The sequence below is a fragment of the Aethalodelphis obliquidens genome, unplaced genomic scaffold, assembly GCF_003676395.1.
Source record: "Aethalodelphis obliquidens isolate GAN/ISIS:26980383/991018 unplaced genomic scaffold, ASM367639v1 scaffold46, whole genome shotgun sequence".
NCBI classification, from domain to species: domain Eukaryota; kingdom Metazoa; phylum Chordata; class Mammalia; order Artiodactyla; family Delphinidae; genus Aethalodelphis; species Aethalodelphis obliquidens.
In genome coordinates this window covers 6,967,411-6,984,336 of record NW_020837990.1, presented here as the reverse complement: position 1 = coordinate 6,984,336, position 16,926 = coordinate 6,967,411, and the positions used below count along the sequence as shown (strand labels likewise).

The following is a 16,926-nucleotide window of genomic DNA, read 5'->3' as shown; positions in this document are numbered from 1 at the left end:
TGTGTGTGTGTGTGTGTGTGTGTGTGTGTGTGTGTGTGTGTGTGTGTTTCCATTCCTATTTCTGTCTACCTGCAGATGCCCTTCCTCACTCTGTACTGGCCCAGTCTGTCTGCAGAGCTTGCCCCTTCCCCTCCTCTCTGGTTCTCCTGGGAAGCACATCACCGGCAGGCAGCCTGGCTCATCCCCCTCCAGCTCAGAGACGAGCTATTCTAGGAGCTGGCACTGACCAGGGGCGCTGTGGGGACCACAATGGCAGGTTGAGGCCCACGTGTTTCTGACCCTGGCTGCCAGAATGTGGCTCCCCATGAAGGGCCCCCTTCTGTCTCAGAGGTGACACAGACCTATGAGTCCCACTGTCAGAAATAGTGGGACTATAGCCAGGAGCCCTGTATGAGGTCCTGGTGAAAAGCCATCTCCTCGGGGCCCTGGTTTTGGCTCATTGAAGATGGACAGGTGTTGTCTTGCTGTTCCTTCTGTGCAGCTCCTTCTACGTCTCTTCTACTTTGTCCTCCTTCCTCCTGAGATGGCCTGACCCCTCCTCAGCCAGTCAGCTGTTTTTTTGATGCCTCCTATATCCTCACAGGCAAAAAGGAAAGGCCCCTGTCCTCAAAAACACAGCAATCTATAAAGTGAATCCTCTCTCTTTCTTTTTTTAATGAATTTATTTTTTAAATTTATTTTTGGCTGTGTTGGGTCTTTGTTGCTGTGTGTGGGCTTTCTCTAGCTGCGGCGAGTGGGGGCTACTCTTCATTGCGGTGTGCAGGCTTCTTACTGCGGTGGTTTTTTTTATTGCAGAGCACGGGCTTTAGGTGCAGGAGCTTCAGTAGCTGTGGCTCACGGGCTATTAAGAGTGCAGGCTCAGCAGTTGTGGCGCACGGGCTTAGCTGCTCCGCGGCATGTGAGATCTTCCCGGACCAGGGCTGGAACCCGTGTCCCCTGCATTGGCAGGCGGATTCTTAACCACTGCGCCACCAGGGAAGTCCAAGTGAATCCTCTCCTGCCCACTTGTGTGTCCTTCACCTCAGCTTCTCCTCTGACCTCAGGGCCCTCCATTTCTGCATCACCTCTCCTCAGTGCAGTGAAGTCAGCTGACCTTGGCCTTGCTGCAGGCTCCGACCTTGTCACATAGGGCAGGTCACTGTGTTTCGTCCCCTCTGCCGGATCCTCCGGCTCCTTCCTGCTCTCAGTGGTGGTAGGTCTGCTGACCGCACCTCCCCCAGCAGCCGCTCAGGCTTCCTGGCCTCCCCATGGCCACTGTCCCCTAGCTCTCTGACCCTGCCTCCTCCCTCCTTCCCAGCCCCCACTCCTGGCCTGCCTCCCATTTCCCTCCCCGCCCCTCTGCCCCTACCTCTCCCTGGTGTCCCTCTCCCCAGTCTCTAAGCAGCCACTGGCCCCAGATGCTGTGCTTTCAGAGAATCAATAGTGCTAGAGGCACAGCAGTTCAGATTTCAATCAGCCAGGTTAATGATTAAAAAGGCTTCTTCACCCACCCACTCCCCAGAACCCGCTCTCCCACCTGCCAGGACTCTGGTCTCCGCGCCACGGCTGGCCTCAGGCTTACAGGCGCCCCTGCTATCACTGGACCCCAAAGAAAGAGGGTCTCCTCCACAGCGCTGGCGCCGGTGGTGGTAGGGGGGACCGCCGGGAGTGTGTGTACCTGGCCGGCTCCAGGAGAATCCAACCACCTTTGACACTGGAATGGAGCTCTATCTGGGGGCTCGGCTCGGCTGGTCCAGGCCCCCTCCTCCCCACTCCTCTCTGTCCTGCACGGGAGGAGCCCTCTCTGCAGGCCACTCGCCCCCCCAGCCCGGGGGCCCATCATCCCTGGTGCCCTTCCAGTTCCAGCCTTTCTCCTCACCTGAGGAAGTTCTCCCCACTCTGCCCCCAAGGGGGTCAAGCCCGGGGAGGAATGACCCCTCCCCTCCCGTTGCTCTCTCTTTAAACCCCCAGCCCCAATACCAGGAATTCAGCCACCACTGCTCTCTCTGCTGCCCCCTCTCCACCCTCCACGCACACAGAAAAGGGAAACCAAAATAAACAGTTGCCTCTTCCTCCTGAGCAAATGTCCTTCTGTCTGTTTGCCCTTTGCACTGTGATCCTGCTTCCGAGAGAAGTGATTTTGGTCCTGTCCTTCCAACATTTCTATCATGAGCCCCCTGGGCAGCCTGAAGGAGGAGGGTTTGCGTGCGCCCAACCTTAGCAGACGCCCTCCCCTCTGATTTCACCCAGCAGGGGGCTGTCAGATGACCCCTCCCCCCATCTCCCACAAGATCATTCCCACATGCCCCGTCCATCCTGCCTTTCCACCATCCCTCCTCCTGCCTAAGAAGGATCCACCCCTCATGCCACGCCCCCCCACCCCCAAATCTGGATTCTTCCTGTTGGCATTTACAAATGCTTGTCTCTTCATTTTAAAAAAAAAAAAATCTTTAATCTCACATCCGCCTCCAGCTATCCTCTCTCTCCTCTCCCTTCACAACCAAAGTTCTCCGCCAAGCTGTCTTCATTTCTTCACCTCCTACTCATTTCTCAACCCATTCTCAAACTGAGTTTCGCCTCTATCCCTCCCTCCACTATAAAACAGCCCTTACTACAGTTACCAATGATTTTGTGTCACCAAATACAAAAGACGGTTTTCAAATCAATCCTCATCTTGCTTGACCTCTCTGGAGCATTCAACGCTGCCGACCCCTCCCTCCTTGAAACCCTCTTCCCTGTCACCCTATCCCGTGCTTTCCTCCTACCTCTCTGATAGGATCTTCTGTCTACTTTGCAGGCTCACTTCTCAAGGCCTGGGCATTGGTCCTCTTCCCCTCCTGCTCTACTCTGTCCTTAGGCCATCTCATCCATGCCAGCGGCTACAATTACCACCTATGTCCTTATACCTCCTGAGTTTTCAGCTCTAGCCCCTTCCTCCCCTTCGAACTGCCTCAAAGACACCTCGAATTCAGGATGTCCATGGCTGACCTTACCTGGTCCTGCCCATCTGTTTTTTCTTCACAGTTTCCTACATTAGTCACCATCCATCTGTTCCATAAGTCAGCAACTTCAGAGACATCCAAACACCTTCCTCTTCTTCACATCTCCATCCAAGGCATCAACGAGTCCTGTCCAATTAACCTTCTTAAAAGTCTCCAAATGTATTCATTTCTTGCCACCTCCTTTGCCACTCCTGGCCAAGCTATCATCATCTCATCCTGGAATACCACAATAGCTTTTCAACTGATCTTGGTATCCACTGTTGACCTCTCCAACCTGTTTCTGCACTGTGGCTAGAATGATCTTTTCAAAGCGCAGATGTGACCACGTTACCCTCCCGTGTCAATGGCTTTCCTTTGCTATTATAATAAAGACTTAAAGCTTTAACATTTCCTATAGGGCCCTTCATGGTCCAGCCCCGCCTACATAGCCAGCCTAGCTTGTCCCATACTCCCCCAAGCCCTCTGCCCACCAGCCACACTGGGCTCATTTCAGGTCCTCCAATCAGCCATGGTCCCTCCCGCAAAGGCTGTTGGTCATTCACTCTGCCTGGATTATCCTCCTTTCCACTTGCAGTTTTGTCTACTCATCTCCTATCATCCTTCAGTCTGAGGTCAAAAGGGACTTCCTAGGGACCTCCCTGGTGGCGCAGTGGTTAAGAATCCACCTGGTAACGCAGGGGACACGGATTCGATCCCTGGTCCGAGAAGATCCCACATGACGTGGAGCAACTAAGCCTGTGCACCACAACTGCTGAATCTGCGCTCTAGAGCTCACGAGCCACAACTACTGAGCCGGCGTGCCATAACTACTGAAGCCTGCACACCTAGAGCCCATGCTCCACAGCAAGAGAAGCCACTGCAATGAGAAGCCCGCGCACCGCAACGAAGAGTAGCCCCCGCTCGCTGCAACTAGAGAAAGCCCGCGTGCAGCAAGAGAAGCTGCGTGCATCAATGAAGACCCAACGCAGCCAAAAAAAAAAAGGGACTTCCTAAGGGAGAAAGACCAGGTCATATTCTCTGATTAAAATGCTTCTGTAGGACTTGCCACTGTAATGTCATACTGAATCTCATCTCCCCTTGTATCTAATTTTTAAAAAAATCCCCATTGTCTCCTTACTGGGTATCACAGTGGCTGGCAATAAGTATTTCTTGAATTAATGAATGCTTAAAGGAAAAAGGAGAAAGAGCTAATCTACCCTATTTTCGGGGTGAGGGAGGGATCTCTCAGTGGCCCCCAAACTATGGGTGTTTTTAGGTTATAGGTGTGGCTCTAGCTCAGACCTGCCTTCCTCTCACCAGGCCCCCTGGTTTGATACAGGCAGCCCGAGTCCTGGAGCCATCTTACTTCTTCCCTATCCCTTGGGGCCAGGCCAACTCAGAAGTCCCTGTAGAGCTTGCCTTTAGATGCCCAGAGGACTGCAGCATGGAGTCAGGGCTAGGTCAGTGCCAATCACTTAACAAACAAATATGCCCCTGGGGGCCTCTGAGGGATTGCAGCTTCATGGGAAGTGCTAACAAGCCCCACAGGGAAAGGCACACTTGCCCATTCCATCCTGCAGGCAAGGCTCCCCTGGAGGAGTCTGCAGCAATAGATCTTGGGCAGTGAGACAGATGTGGAGCTGCTGAGTCCAGGGTAAGCTCTTTGTTCACAAATCCCACCTGTCTTGGCCCCAGCTCTCACTAGCAGATGGGAGTTACTTAGATTCTTCTGGGTGAAAAGAGCCTTCAGGAGTCATCTGTCCGTTGGCCTGGAGATATGGGAGCTTGTTCCAGTTCTGAAAGATCTCTAGTTATTAAGATCCACAACCTTTCTTGGCAGCCTGTGCTAGGGTCTTACCACTTTCACGCACCTCTGGGAAAGGGCTTTTTTTTTTTTTTTTTCTGCCGTGCGTCACCATGTGGCATGTGGGATCTTAGTTCCTCGACCAGGGATCGAACCTGTGCCCCTACATTGGAAGCTCGGAGCCTTAACTGCTGGACCGCTGGGAAGTCCCTGGGAGGGGGCTTTAATTCCTCCTGCTAAAGGAAAGTCTGTTATCTTCTGTGTGGGCCTCAGAGTTTACGGGGGAAGAGCCCTTATATTCTCGTAGTATAAGCCTTTCAGCTGAAGCTGAGATGTAGGAGCCTTTCTTCCATTTCACAGAGGAGGAAACTGAGACCAAGGGTGAATAAGAACGTAACCCCTCTTACACATAAGCCACAAAGCTAGGACAAGAGTCCCTTGGCTCTGACCAAGCCCCAAGTCTTCTCTTTCATCTCCTTGACCTTCCTGTCTCTCTCATTCTCTCTCATTGGGAAAGGAAATACATGGTAGATTGTTACACTAATGAATCAGACGCCCTGTATCCATGCCCTGGTGTGATCCCCTCTGACATTGACGCTGGGCTTGGCCATGTGACTTGCTTTGACCAATGGGACATCAGCAAAGGAGGAAAGCAGAGGCTTGTTAAGTGCTCTGTGCACTGGGGAGACTGGCCTCTTGGAATGCGGCCCTGAGCTTGTACGTGAGGAGGCTCAATCTTGCCTCCTTGAGGATGAAAGACTTCACAGAGAAGGAGGTCCAGCAGCCTGGCGTAGTCCGGCCCCCAGCCGACCCACCAGCTGAATGCAGCCACACGAGGAGCCCAGGTAAGATCTGTAGGATCACAGCCAGCCCACAGAATCCTGAGAGGCAATGGCTCTCGTCTTAGTTTGTTACACTGCATCAGATAACTGCTACAAAACTACCTGAATTAAATCCTGAGATCCTACCCACCCATCGGTCAACTCCAAATACCATCTCTTATCACTTTTCCCCTCTCTCACCATCAAGTTTCTCAGTAGCACAATGATCTGTCACCTCTGCATATGCCGTTTCCTTTTCTTGAAATGTTCTCTCCCCGTTCCATCTAACTTCTGTTCAATTTTCAAGTCGTGGTTTAAACATTCTTTCTCCCAAAGGTCCTGCCCTGATGCCCCCGCCCAGATTAGGTTCCTCCTCTCGTAGGTCCTCAAGAACAACTGTGCTTCTTTGCCTACCCTTTCATCCAACTTGAAACCATTTATCCAATGTCTGTCTGTCCTACACACTATGAGTTCCACAGGGTAGGGAGCACATTTCTGTGCTTATTATCTAATTCTTACCTAGCTCTCAGTAGGTGCTCTGTAGCAATTGTTTTTAACTGTAATTGCCTCATTTGCTGCAGGTCTCTGTGACTCTAGAGTCTTGCCATTAGTTCTCAGCCCCAGGGTCCTTGCAGGGGTGATTTTCAATCCGGTACTGTGTATGGTGATGATGGCAATGGATGCCCACTGTACCCACGAAACTGAGTAGCCACCCAGGTTCTTAGAGCAGTCCGAGTGATTTCAGGACTCGCTGCTCCCGGAGTCCTCTGAGTTAGCTTCATCTGCTTCCCTAAGTGGACACTCCCAGACCTGAGCTTGCCCGAGGCTGAGAAATGGGGGCAAGGAAGGACATGAGGAACCTCAAGTCAGCAGCTGGTCCTGGCTGAGAGCCAGCGCAGCACACAGCTCCTGCCTCGAACTGAGGCAACTGGGTCCCATCCAGGCTCCTCCCACCTTGACCAAATCAGCTGACCCAATGGAAATGGACTCCTCTCTCAGACATATCCTCTGCTTCCACTTCGCTCTCCAGGCTGAAGCTGGCAATCAATACCTGGGAGCAAGCAGGCAGGCTCCCTGGTGCCACTCACCCCATCTTGGGCTGTTTTTTAAAAGGAATCCCAAGGTGGCTGGGTCATCCCAAACCTTATCTAGGGCAGCCTTCCCCCTTTAGACAGGATGCTCCATTTCCCCCAGGCTCAAACCCAGCTCAACTAATATCTATCAGTGCTTCCTATTCAAATGAGATGACGATGCGAATGGTCAAAAAACTTACCTGTCTGTTCTTAAAGAAAAGATCTAAGACAATGGTTTTCTAACTTATTTTTCAAGCAGCAGAACCCTTTTGCAATCTCATTCAGGATCCCAGTGTACCAAAGAGAAAAAGCAGAGATGCTCTGCTTTAGGGAGAGCTTCTATTTCTTTGTCTCCATCCCCTCCCTGTGGTGGCTCTCGAGGCGTCTCGTTAGCACCTTCAGCCTCCACGGAACCCATCTGGGAAATCTGCTTGGAGGGTAGCACAGCCACTGCTACCTGCTTTTCACTGTCAGACAGTTCCTGTTGTCTAACCTTGTCCCATGCACAGGTTACAGGGCCTGTAATAGTCTCTGAGTGTGTCCTCAGGTGAGAATGAAGCTGATCTCTGGCCTAAGCCCTTTCCTCCATGGCACCCGGCTGTGCTCAGCACATAGGTCTGTGTGCTTGAGCCACTGGGAGATGCCAGGGCTCATGCCTTGTGCTATTTGGTGAAAACTCCACAGGCGCTGGAGTCGAACAATTGGTGGGGTTCACCAAACCTGAGAGGCCAACCAAGGAGACATCCAGCCTGTACATAGTGGGGTTACAGTGGCCAGGAGACGGGGTAGCCACTGGGCCCATCCTGCCAGGGGAAGCTCAGGGCAGCTCTAGGACCAGGAAAATGGTGTTTCCTTTCCAGAACTCCCCACTGCCCAGGCCCCCCAAGCGAGATGGCTCCCAGCAGACAGAGAAGTTAGTTGGCAGGTAGGAGGGCTTCCCTGAGAGATGTTTCTCTTCCTGGATTTTCAACCAAAATGTCTGCTTAGCTCTTTACTGGAGATACCCAAGAAGGGCCCTTGACCATCTACCTTAGTGAGGGGGCACGGTCTTTCTCAATGCCTCTCCCACTCCCAGCTGAATTCTTTCTTTCCAGACCTGGGGAGGAAGAGCAGGAGATAGGTGTGAAAGGACAGCCTAAGAGTCCCAGCAGAGGCCTACCTGCAACTGAAGCCCAACCCCAGTCTATAGGTTGCCTCCCAGTGCCTGTGGCCAAAACTGTCTTGACGGGGGCTGGGCTTCAGGGTCATCTAACTTGGAGGGTGATTCTTTGAGTGCAAAGGTTTTTGACCTTTTAAGTACCAGAACTCAATCAATCAATCAATCAAACAAACCTGGAATTCCACTGTATAAATACAACAAAAGCTGACCTATTCTGGGAGATTTGGGGGCAGGTGGGACAGGGGAGGGCTTGGTGAGGGGAAAGGTGGAAGGTACAGTCTTGCCTCTTACCTTTCCCTTAACCTCTCCCTCACCCTTGAGGTCCCTTTACAGAACCCCACAGATCTCAGTTTGAAAACCATTCTAGGGAGGGGGTCAGGAAAACCACTTGGCATCTTCATGGGTTTTGAGATCCTGAATCCTCACAGTTTTCTACTTCTCTGATCATTTTCTTTTGCTCCCTTGATCCCTCGTCTACATCCGATATTCTTTCCCTAATCGTTTTCCTCTTCTCTCTCCATTCTCTCAAACAAGTTCATTTGCTTACTTGGCTTCCACAAGCACCTCTCTACAGGTGACCCCTGAGTCTACCTGTCCAGTCCCAACTTGTCTCTTGGCTTCCAGTTCCCCATTCTCAGCTGGTTGCTGGATACATCCACAAGAATCGTCCACTGGCATCTCGAACTCAACCAACATGTCCCAGACTATGGAATGCTGGAAAGAACCAAGTATTTGGACTTGGAATCCAAAGACCAGGATTTGAACCCTAGCTCTCTTCTTCCCTAGCTGTGTAATTTTGGGCAAACCACTTAATCCCTCTGAGACTCAGTTTCCTCCTGCCCAAAACAGACATGCTAATACCTTGCCCTTTTTAATTAAAGCAGAGTAATAAACATGGAAGTTTGGTAAACTATATTGTGCTTTAAAAGCTTGCTCCTTTTGCTGTGTGTCCTGTTGCAAACACAGTCAGAGAAGTTCAAAGGAGGGAGACTTCTTCTCTTCCCTCTCACCCATCAGGGACAGGGAACACCTGGTTGACCTGACAGGCGAATGCTGGCTCTCTGAAGACTTCTCCTCTTTTATATCTTCTTTCAGGCCCGTGTGTCCTAATTGAAATCCTTGTCTCGGACTCTAGAACATCCAAGTTATCCTGCACCCTGGAGTAGTTTTCCTAAAACCAAAATTCACTAGACCATTTCTCTGCTGCCCCCAGAATGAAACCCAACGCCCACTCAGCCTCACAGCATCCCTATCACAGCTTCCAGCTTCTTAGCATAGTTCACGTCTCTCTTTACGAAGTTTTTTCTCCCCACTCTCCAAATAGCAAAGCTTTCTCATCTTTCTAGGCCATATTCAAATGCTACCTTTTCTAGCAAGCCTTTCCTAACACTCTGTCAGAAGTAGCTGCTTCTTTCTTTATACTTCCAAGACTCACTGTTCTTCTATTTGTACCAAATGTACTTGGTCTTGTGTGACATTTAGGCGTTTACATGTCTGTGTCTCACACCAAATCGTGAGCACTCCAAGGGCTGAGACTATGACGTATTCTTCTCTTTTGTAAGTAGGTGCTCAATAAATATTTGTTAAACTGAAAATTGACCATCACCAGATTTCAATCCTAACAATTAAATGATTGGCCTGTGTTTGGATGGCGATGCTTGTACTGTTATAATGAGATGATATCCTTTCATTTAAGCAAAGAGAATGAAAATGCTTTCTCCAAGATCTCCAGTTCTGTACTTACAGCAGCCCATCAACAGTTCTATTTAAAGGTCTTACTCTTTATTTATTCATTTGCTCAACACTTTTTAGGTGCCTGTTCTGAGCCTGGCGCTGTCATAGATACTAGCCAAAGAGAAATAAAACACTACAAAAATTCATTAATTAAAAAAGACATTGTCCTCAAGAGCTTGGTGTTTTATGAGGGAAACAAACACAGAAACAGTGACACGTGCTCCTAAGTGTAGTAAGGAAGACGTGAGTTGGTGTCAGGAGAATGGAAGCGGGATCTCTGATAAACTCTCTCTTCTTCTCAAATAGGTGGTATGGAAGAGTAGGGAGGTCAAGGGTGAGACACGGTCTCAGCTTACTGACCTGCCAATTATTTAATCTTTCAGTCCCCATTTCTTCTGCTAGGAGCTGCATATGGTAAGACCTTTTTATATACTGCAGGTATTACTGTAAAGAACAAAATAGTCTATGTAGAATATATTTTAAACTTTTATAGGACTTCCCTGGTGGCGCAGTGGTTACAAAGCCACCTGCCAATGCAGGGGACGTGGGTTCGAGCCCTGGTCCGGGAAGATCCCACATGCTGTGGAGCAACTAAGCCCGTGCACCACAACTACTGAGCCTGCGCTCTAGAGCCCGCGAGCCATAACTACTGAAGCCCATGCTCTGCAACAAGAGAAGCCACCGCAATGAGAAGCCCACGCACCACAAAGAAGAGTAGCCCCTGCTCGCCGCAACTAGAGAAAAGCCCACGTGCAGCAGCAAAGACCCAACTCAGCCAAAAATAAGTAAATTAATTTTAAAAAGATTTTATAAACTGTAACCATAAATACAAGGATATATTTGTACACCCATAGTCCTAAACCATCCCCTCCTGCCAACTTTCTCACAAATGGTCTTGTCATGTTCTAATTCATCCCAGATCGGAATCTTGAAATCACCTTTGACACCTTCCTCCTCACCCTTCACACCAATGTCACCGAGCCTTGCATCCCAGTCTTCCCTCCTTTTTCCACCTGATCACAGCCTCACTCTGTCCTTGTCATAGCGCTCCACACTTGGACCTTTGTGACAGAGCCTCCTGCTGCCTGCATCTCTCAGTTCCGTTCTTTCTAAAATTCAGATGCCTCTTCCTAAAAGATTGCTTTCTTTGTCATTCCCCTGCACAAATAAATTCAATTTCCCCCTTATTTCTGCAGAGACCAAAGTCCAAACCTTATGGCTTGACATTTAAGGCTTTTGGCCACTTGGTTCTATCTTATTTACCCAAACCTGTAACATTAGCTGGCCTGGGTTTCTCACTGTCTCCTGAATGAACATGCATAAGCCCAAACACACATAACGCATTCTCTTCATTCACTGTGTCCTCGCTTGGTCTCAGGGGAGAGGGTGGGAAGGAGTGGACACACAAATGAAGTTGCGATCCCAGTTCGGGAGGACTTTTCTGTGCTGGGAATGGTCTCGACCCTCCTATGCATCCTTCAAGACCATGCTCGTAGCACATCTTCACGAGGCCTTGCCTGATTTTACCTCCTTCAGAGCACCTATAGGGACTTCCCTGGTGGTCCAGTGGTTAGGAGTCCGCACTTCTGCTGCAGGGGGTTCCGGTTCGATGCCTGTTTGGGGAACTAAAATGCTGCATGCCGTGCAGCCAAAAAAATAAATAAATAAAAATAAACTGAAGAAAAGAACCCCTCCCTTAAAAGAATATAGATGGAAAAAATTAAAAAAAAAAGAACACCGGTAGCACTCACTCATGGTCCTGCTATAAATCAATGCTTTTCAAACGTGAGACACAGCCCCTGAGGTTCTGACCTAGTAGGTGTGGGGAGGGGCCAGAGAAGTTACATTTCTAACTGGCTCTGATGACAAGGGTCTGGGGTCCTCACTTTGAGTACAACTGCTGCAGATTACTTTGTACAAGCACTTATACTTTCACTTCCACACTAAGCTCTTGAGGTAGAAAATGTATTTTCTGTCTCTTTGTGGATCAGTCCCCCCAAACCAGCAACGAATTGCCTGGCATATAGAAAGTGCTCCCCAAGTTTCACTGTTGCTCGTTTACAGTACTGTGCCTTTCACATTCTCATTTGGTGCTTATAACAACCCCACTGGGTCGGGAGAAAGGGCATCCTTCTCGCAGACTGCGTGGCGCAGAATCAAGTCACCACAGAGCACAGACTGGCTGGCGTTGGCTCAGGTATGGAGCCGTAAGCCAACTCATAGGGTGGCTCTAACTGGGGTCTCCCTGCCACTGGCTTCCTGGACTGGTGCTGAACTTGGAGCCCACTTTTCCCTTCTCCTAGGAAGGAGCGGGAAGGAACTGACATTTATTGGGCAATTACTCTCTGCCAGTTTCTGGGCTGGGGGATGTACATATTATCTCAGGGGTCCAGGGAAGTACAGTAATGGGATCCCCCATTTACATGTTTTACGTGTAAAACATGGAGGCTCAGAACACCCAGGTTTTTATGCTTCCTTGCAGAGCACAGAAGAGGCAGGAGTGGCCAGACAAGTAGGAGAAAGTGACTTCACATTTACTGGAGGACAAGTGGGTGTCCAGGTGCATTGTTCTAGGTGCTTTCACCTGCCTAGTCTCCTTAATCCTCACAATCACCTTCCAAAGGAGATCTCATTTCACCCATTTTTAAAGACACGGCAACAGCCTCAGAGAGGTTATATAATTTTCCCAAGGACACACAGCTGGGAAAAGGGAAAGCTGTGGGTTGTGGAGCTGGAATTCCTGGTCTCTCTGACCCCAAAGCCCTTGCTGGTCCCAGAGCCCCGTTCTGTGTCCATGTCACAGGGTCTCTGCACAATTTGCATGGTGCATCAGCAGCAGAAACGGGACTAGGAACCAGGTCCACACAGCCTCCTTCTCCCTGACAACAGCTGGCATCCTGTTGGCTCAGGCTGCTAGAGGCCTGGATTCAGGCTCTGTCCTTACACCGATTCAAGACTGTTTACAGCACATAGGCAAGAGGAGGGGTAAGTGGGGAAGACCAGAGCCTTGGATCAGCTGAGAGGTGGGAGGTAGGCCTGGGTGGCATGGACCTCGGAAGGCTTGCTTCCATCAGGTAATTGGGAAACGGAGGCTTGTTTTCCCCCTAGATCTGGTGTGAGAGCTGTTTAGAAGTCCAGGAAGTGTGGTGGTTCCCTCTGGCCATAGACACCATAGACACACTCCCACCTTCACAGACCCTCCCAAGGACAAGCCTCCCAGACACAGATCAGGGGGAGGGGGGTGGCTCAGAGATGTGCGGGCTCAGATTCAAGGTGACACTCACCAGCACACACAGAGCCATCCTGCCACCCGTGCCCGGGCTCAACCACAGAGGAGGCAAATGCTCACAGAGGGCAGCCACGGCACCCCGCGGAGGGCTGCTCATGGCACACTCCTACCCGGTCGGAGGTACAGAGGGTGAAACCTCCAACCAGCCACCTTGAGTGTACCTTGGAGGATTGTCAGGAAGGATGGGGGGAGCTGGCAGGCAGTGTTTTCTCCGTCGCTGCCATCCCCCACCCCTGAGCACCTATCAGCTTGTGGAGGGAGTCTCATGCTTAGAAGGGGGCTCTGGCTCCTTTGCTCTATGCAGTGTGTGATCTGTCCTTTCGCCAGACTCAGTTCAGTTCCCTCTGGCCAGTACTTGGGAGGCATCAGGTAGGGGAGGCACTGGAGTGCAGGATGCAAAGCTGGGGAGGAAGTAGGGGCAGGGGAAGGCAAGAGTCAGCCCGGGGCTTCTGGAGGTCACGAGGAACTCGGAAACCTTGCTTCGCTGTCCTGTGGCAGCACAGACACGGGGAGAAAAGGGCCGGTCCAACTCCTGCCAGGATTCCTTGGTCCTCAAGATGCTGGGAACCAATGGTCAGAACCCCAGATGCCAAGATTGGGTGACCAAGATCCAGAGCAGTGGGGCTGGGAGACCCAAGCTCGGTCTGGGCTGACACCTGTTCACAGCACCCCTGTGGTTTGGACTCTTCTCCAGGTCAGGCTCCCCCCACTGACAAGTTTCTCTTGCCCCAAATCCTTCCTGAGCCATGTGTGTGTGTAAGACAGAGAGAGAGGGGAGGGCAGACAGAAGCCTGTGAGGGGAAGGGAAGTGGGAAGGGGGGCTTTGGGGCTGACTGCTGCCAGTATGATCCCAGAGGACAGGTTTGGGTGAGGGTCCCTCCAGCCCGCACCGTGCAGCCCATTTTAACAGGAGCCAGCATGCTGCACCCCCAGCCTGTCTCCCCTCGGCTCGTGCAGGAGGGAGGGTAGGGCTGGCCCGACAAGCTTACCGTCTGTGGGGGGCTGCCCACGGTCATCTCCACGTAGTAGCCCTGACCGGACTTGCCCCTCAGGTTGTCCACCATCTCCACAAAGCTGCCCCTCCGGCTGGGCTCCTCGTCGGTCTCCCGGGGCAGCCGCAGCCCCAGGGGGGCGCCCCCCAGCCCGCTTCGCAGGGGCAGCCGGATGCCAGGCTGGGAGCCGTGGGCAGGCAGCACCCCAGAGCCCATCCACAGCAGGAGCCAGGGCAGCGCTTGGGCCATGGTGGGCCCTGGCCTTGGGGCGCTCTGGGCTCACTCCAGTCTGCGACCGTCCCTGTGGCCTGACCCCAACTCTGGGTGCTGGAGGTGGCTTCTCAGGAGAGTGAACGGTGAGACATCAGGGCTCCAGCGCCTGCAGGCCCCTCGGCCAGCCCTGGCTCCGGGCTGTGGGGAGCGGGCAGGAGAGATCCACAGAGAGACAGGAGGGGAGAAGACGGATCCGGAGCCTGGCTACATCTGGCCAGCGGTCCAACCTCAACAGAGGTCCGGGAGAGGCCGGCTCGGGCCCCCCGGGGGGCTGGGCGGGGCGGGCATGGCAGGTCGGAGGCTGCTTTCCTGGTCCTCCCGGCGGGGCGGCAGCAGGGGAAGGGTCAGGGGCTCCGGGCTCCTACAGCTGCGTTTGCAGCTCAGGCCACCATAATCCCGCTCCCAGCTCCCAGGCAGCCTGGGGAGACGGAAAGACTTGTGGCAGCGGCTGTCAAAGCCAAAGGGTTTTCGCTTTTCCCTGGGATCGCTGGGAAGTGTAGTCTTCCCGTGGCAGACAGCCCGGCTTCCGGGGTTGGTGAGGGGTCTGGGATGCCCTCTGCCGAGATGGAGTCCACCCTGCAGGACCCTGGCAGGATGGGAAGGGCCATCGGGATGGAGTGGCGGCAGACCTCTCTTGTTCCGTCAGCCTTTCATTGGGCATTTCTGGAGCACCCACTGTATGCCAGGCACGCTGCCAGGCCCTGGGGCTACAGAGAGAAATAAAATGCATATGCACCGCACAAAATGATGGGGAATTAAGGAGCAGGGATTGGGGGGACGTCTGGGGGGTCTGGGAAGACTCAGCAGGAGGAGGTGGTATTTAATTTGAACCTTAAAGAATGGGTGGAATTTCTAAGAGCAGAGATTTGCGAAGCAAGAGTAAGGGGGATAGAAGGGTATTCTACGCAGCCAAAGGAATAAGCAAGGGCAAAGGGGAAAGTGCAGGGGGCAGTCTGCCTTCACTGGAGCCTGCAATCTGCAGGGAGGTGAGAGCCAGCTGGGGCTTCTCTCAGCTGAATCCTTTTGTGCCTTTGGTGCTCTACCTGCCCTGACCTCCACCCCAGGTTCTGTGAATCTTCAAGCCCATCCAGATTTCTGTGCTGGCAGTGAGCTGATGGTAAATGGCTGTTGTCAGCTTTAAAGTGTTATCACTCCAAGAAGTATCTTTATGTTAATAGGTAAGAGGTTAAAACGAAAAGCTTTAGAGCTAAACTAGCTTGAAGGAGAAAAGACATATGATTATATCAACATATTATTTATCAAATGTGGAAAGCTGTTGTTAAAATTCAGCAGTCCTTCTGATAAAAACCAATGGGGAGGGACTTCCCTGGTGGCGCAGTGGTTAAGATTCTGCCTGCCAATGCAGGGGACGGGGGTTTGAGCCCTGGTCCGGGAAGATCCCACATGCCGCGGAGCAACTAAGCCCGCGAGCTACAGCTACTGAGCCCATGTGCCACAACTACTGAGGCCTGCGTGCCTAGAGCCCGTGCTCCATAACAAGAGAAGCCAACACAATGAGAAGCCCGCACACCGCAACAAAGAGTAGCCCCCGCTCGCTGCAACTAGAGAAAGCCCCGCGCACAGCAAGAAGACCCAATGTAGCCAAAAATAAAACAAAAACAAAAACAAAAAACCCCACGAAAAACCAAGGGGAAACTTCCTAAACAAGATAACAGAAAATCATAGAAAACATAATAGTGACAGGCTAAAGTTAAAGTCAGGCTTAGGAAAGAGAAGGTCATTATCACTACTCTTATCCCACATAGCTTAGATCAGTCTAGTTAACTAATAAGATGAGAAAATGGAGCAAATATTAGAAAGCAAAGGATTATTATTTGCAGATTATATAATATGGATAGAAATATCCTAACCAATACAGTGGTTAGACACAGGTTAAACAATAAAAATCAATAGATCGATATATGTATGGGAATTTTGTGTATATGATAAAGATGGCATTCATATTAGAGGGAAATAGATTTTATTCAATAACTGTTGTTGGGACAACTGGCTACCTTTTGGGAGGAAAGAAAACTAAATCCCTAACTCATCTACAAATAAACTCCAGATAGGTCAAAGAGCTTAACATTAAAAATAAAACTACAGAAAAAAATAGAATATTTAAAAAATCTTATATTGAAGAAGTTCTAACAAAACTCAGAAGATATTTTTAAAAAAATGGACAGGCTTGACTAACATTTTTAAAACTTCTGTAGAATCAGGCTTCCAGTATTCCAATTCTGGTTCTGCCACTTAGTAACTGGGATACCCCATGCTAGTTACTTATTCTTTCTGTGTCTCAATTTTGTCATTTGAGAAAAGGGGATAACAATAGTACCTACTTTGTAATGTAGGAATTAAATGAGATACTCCATGTAAGGCACTTAGAATGGTGTCTAGCACATTGTAAATGCTCAATGAAGGTTAGCTATTAGTGTTATTACCACTACAACTTCTGAGAAAAATGATGTTTACAAAGTTAAAAGATAAGTCACAGACTAGGAGACATTTGTTGCACAATAAAGAGACAAAGGGTAAATGTCTATAATATACAAAGAGCTTTTACAAGTCAATAATGCCCCCCCCCCGCCTGCCACGAACAACTTGGGGAAAAATGAACAAAGAATGTGAACAGGTATTTGACAGAAATTCAAATGGCCAGTAAATATATGAAAAAAGTTCAACTTCATTAATAGCAAAAGAGGGACTTCCCGGGTGGTCCAGTGGCTAAGACTCCACACTCCCAATTCAGGGGGCCCAGGTTCGATCCCTGGTCGGGGAACTAGATCCTGCATGCTGAAACTAAAAGATCCCACATGCC

The 16,926-nt window shown here is 50.7% G+C and overlaps 1 protein-coding gene across 1 annotated transcript in view; it reads right to left on the bottom strand.

The window, feature by feature from the left end:
- Window positions 1-14,569, bottom strand: part of BACE1 (beta-secretase 1) — a 23,278-nt gene extending 8,709 nt beyond the window's left edge. Inside the window, exon 1 of the mRNA XM_027082232.1 lies at window positions 13,830-14,569. Within this exon, the coding sequence (XP_026938033.1) occupies window positions 13,830-14,081 (252 nt within the window). The 5' untranslated portion in view covers window positions 14,082-14,569. The remainder of the gene's footprint in view (window positions 1-13,829) is intronic.
- Between the last annotated feature and the right edge of the window lie 2,357 nt (window positions 14,570-16,926).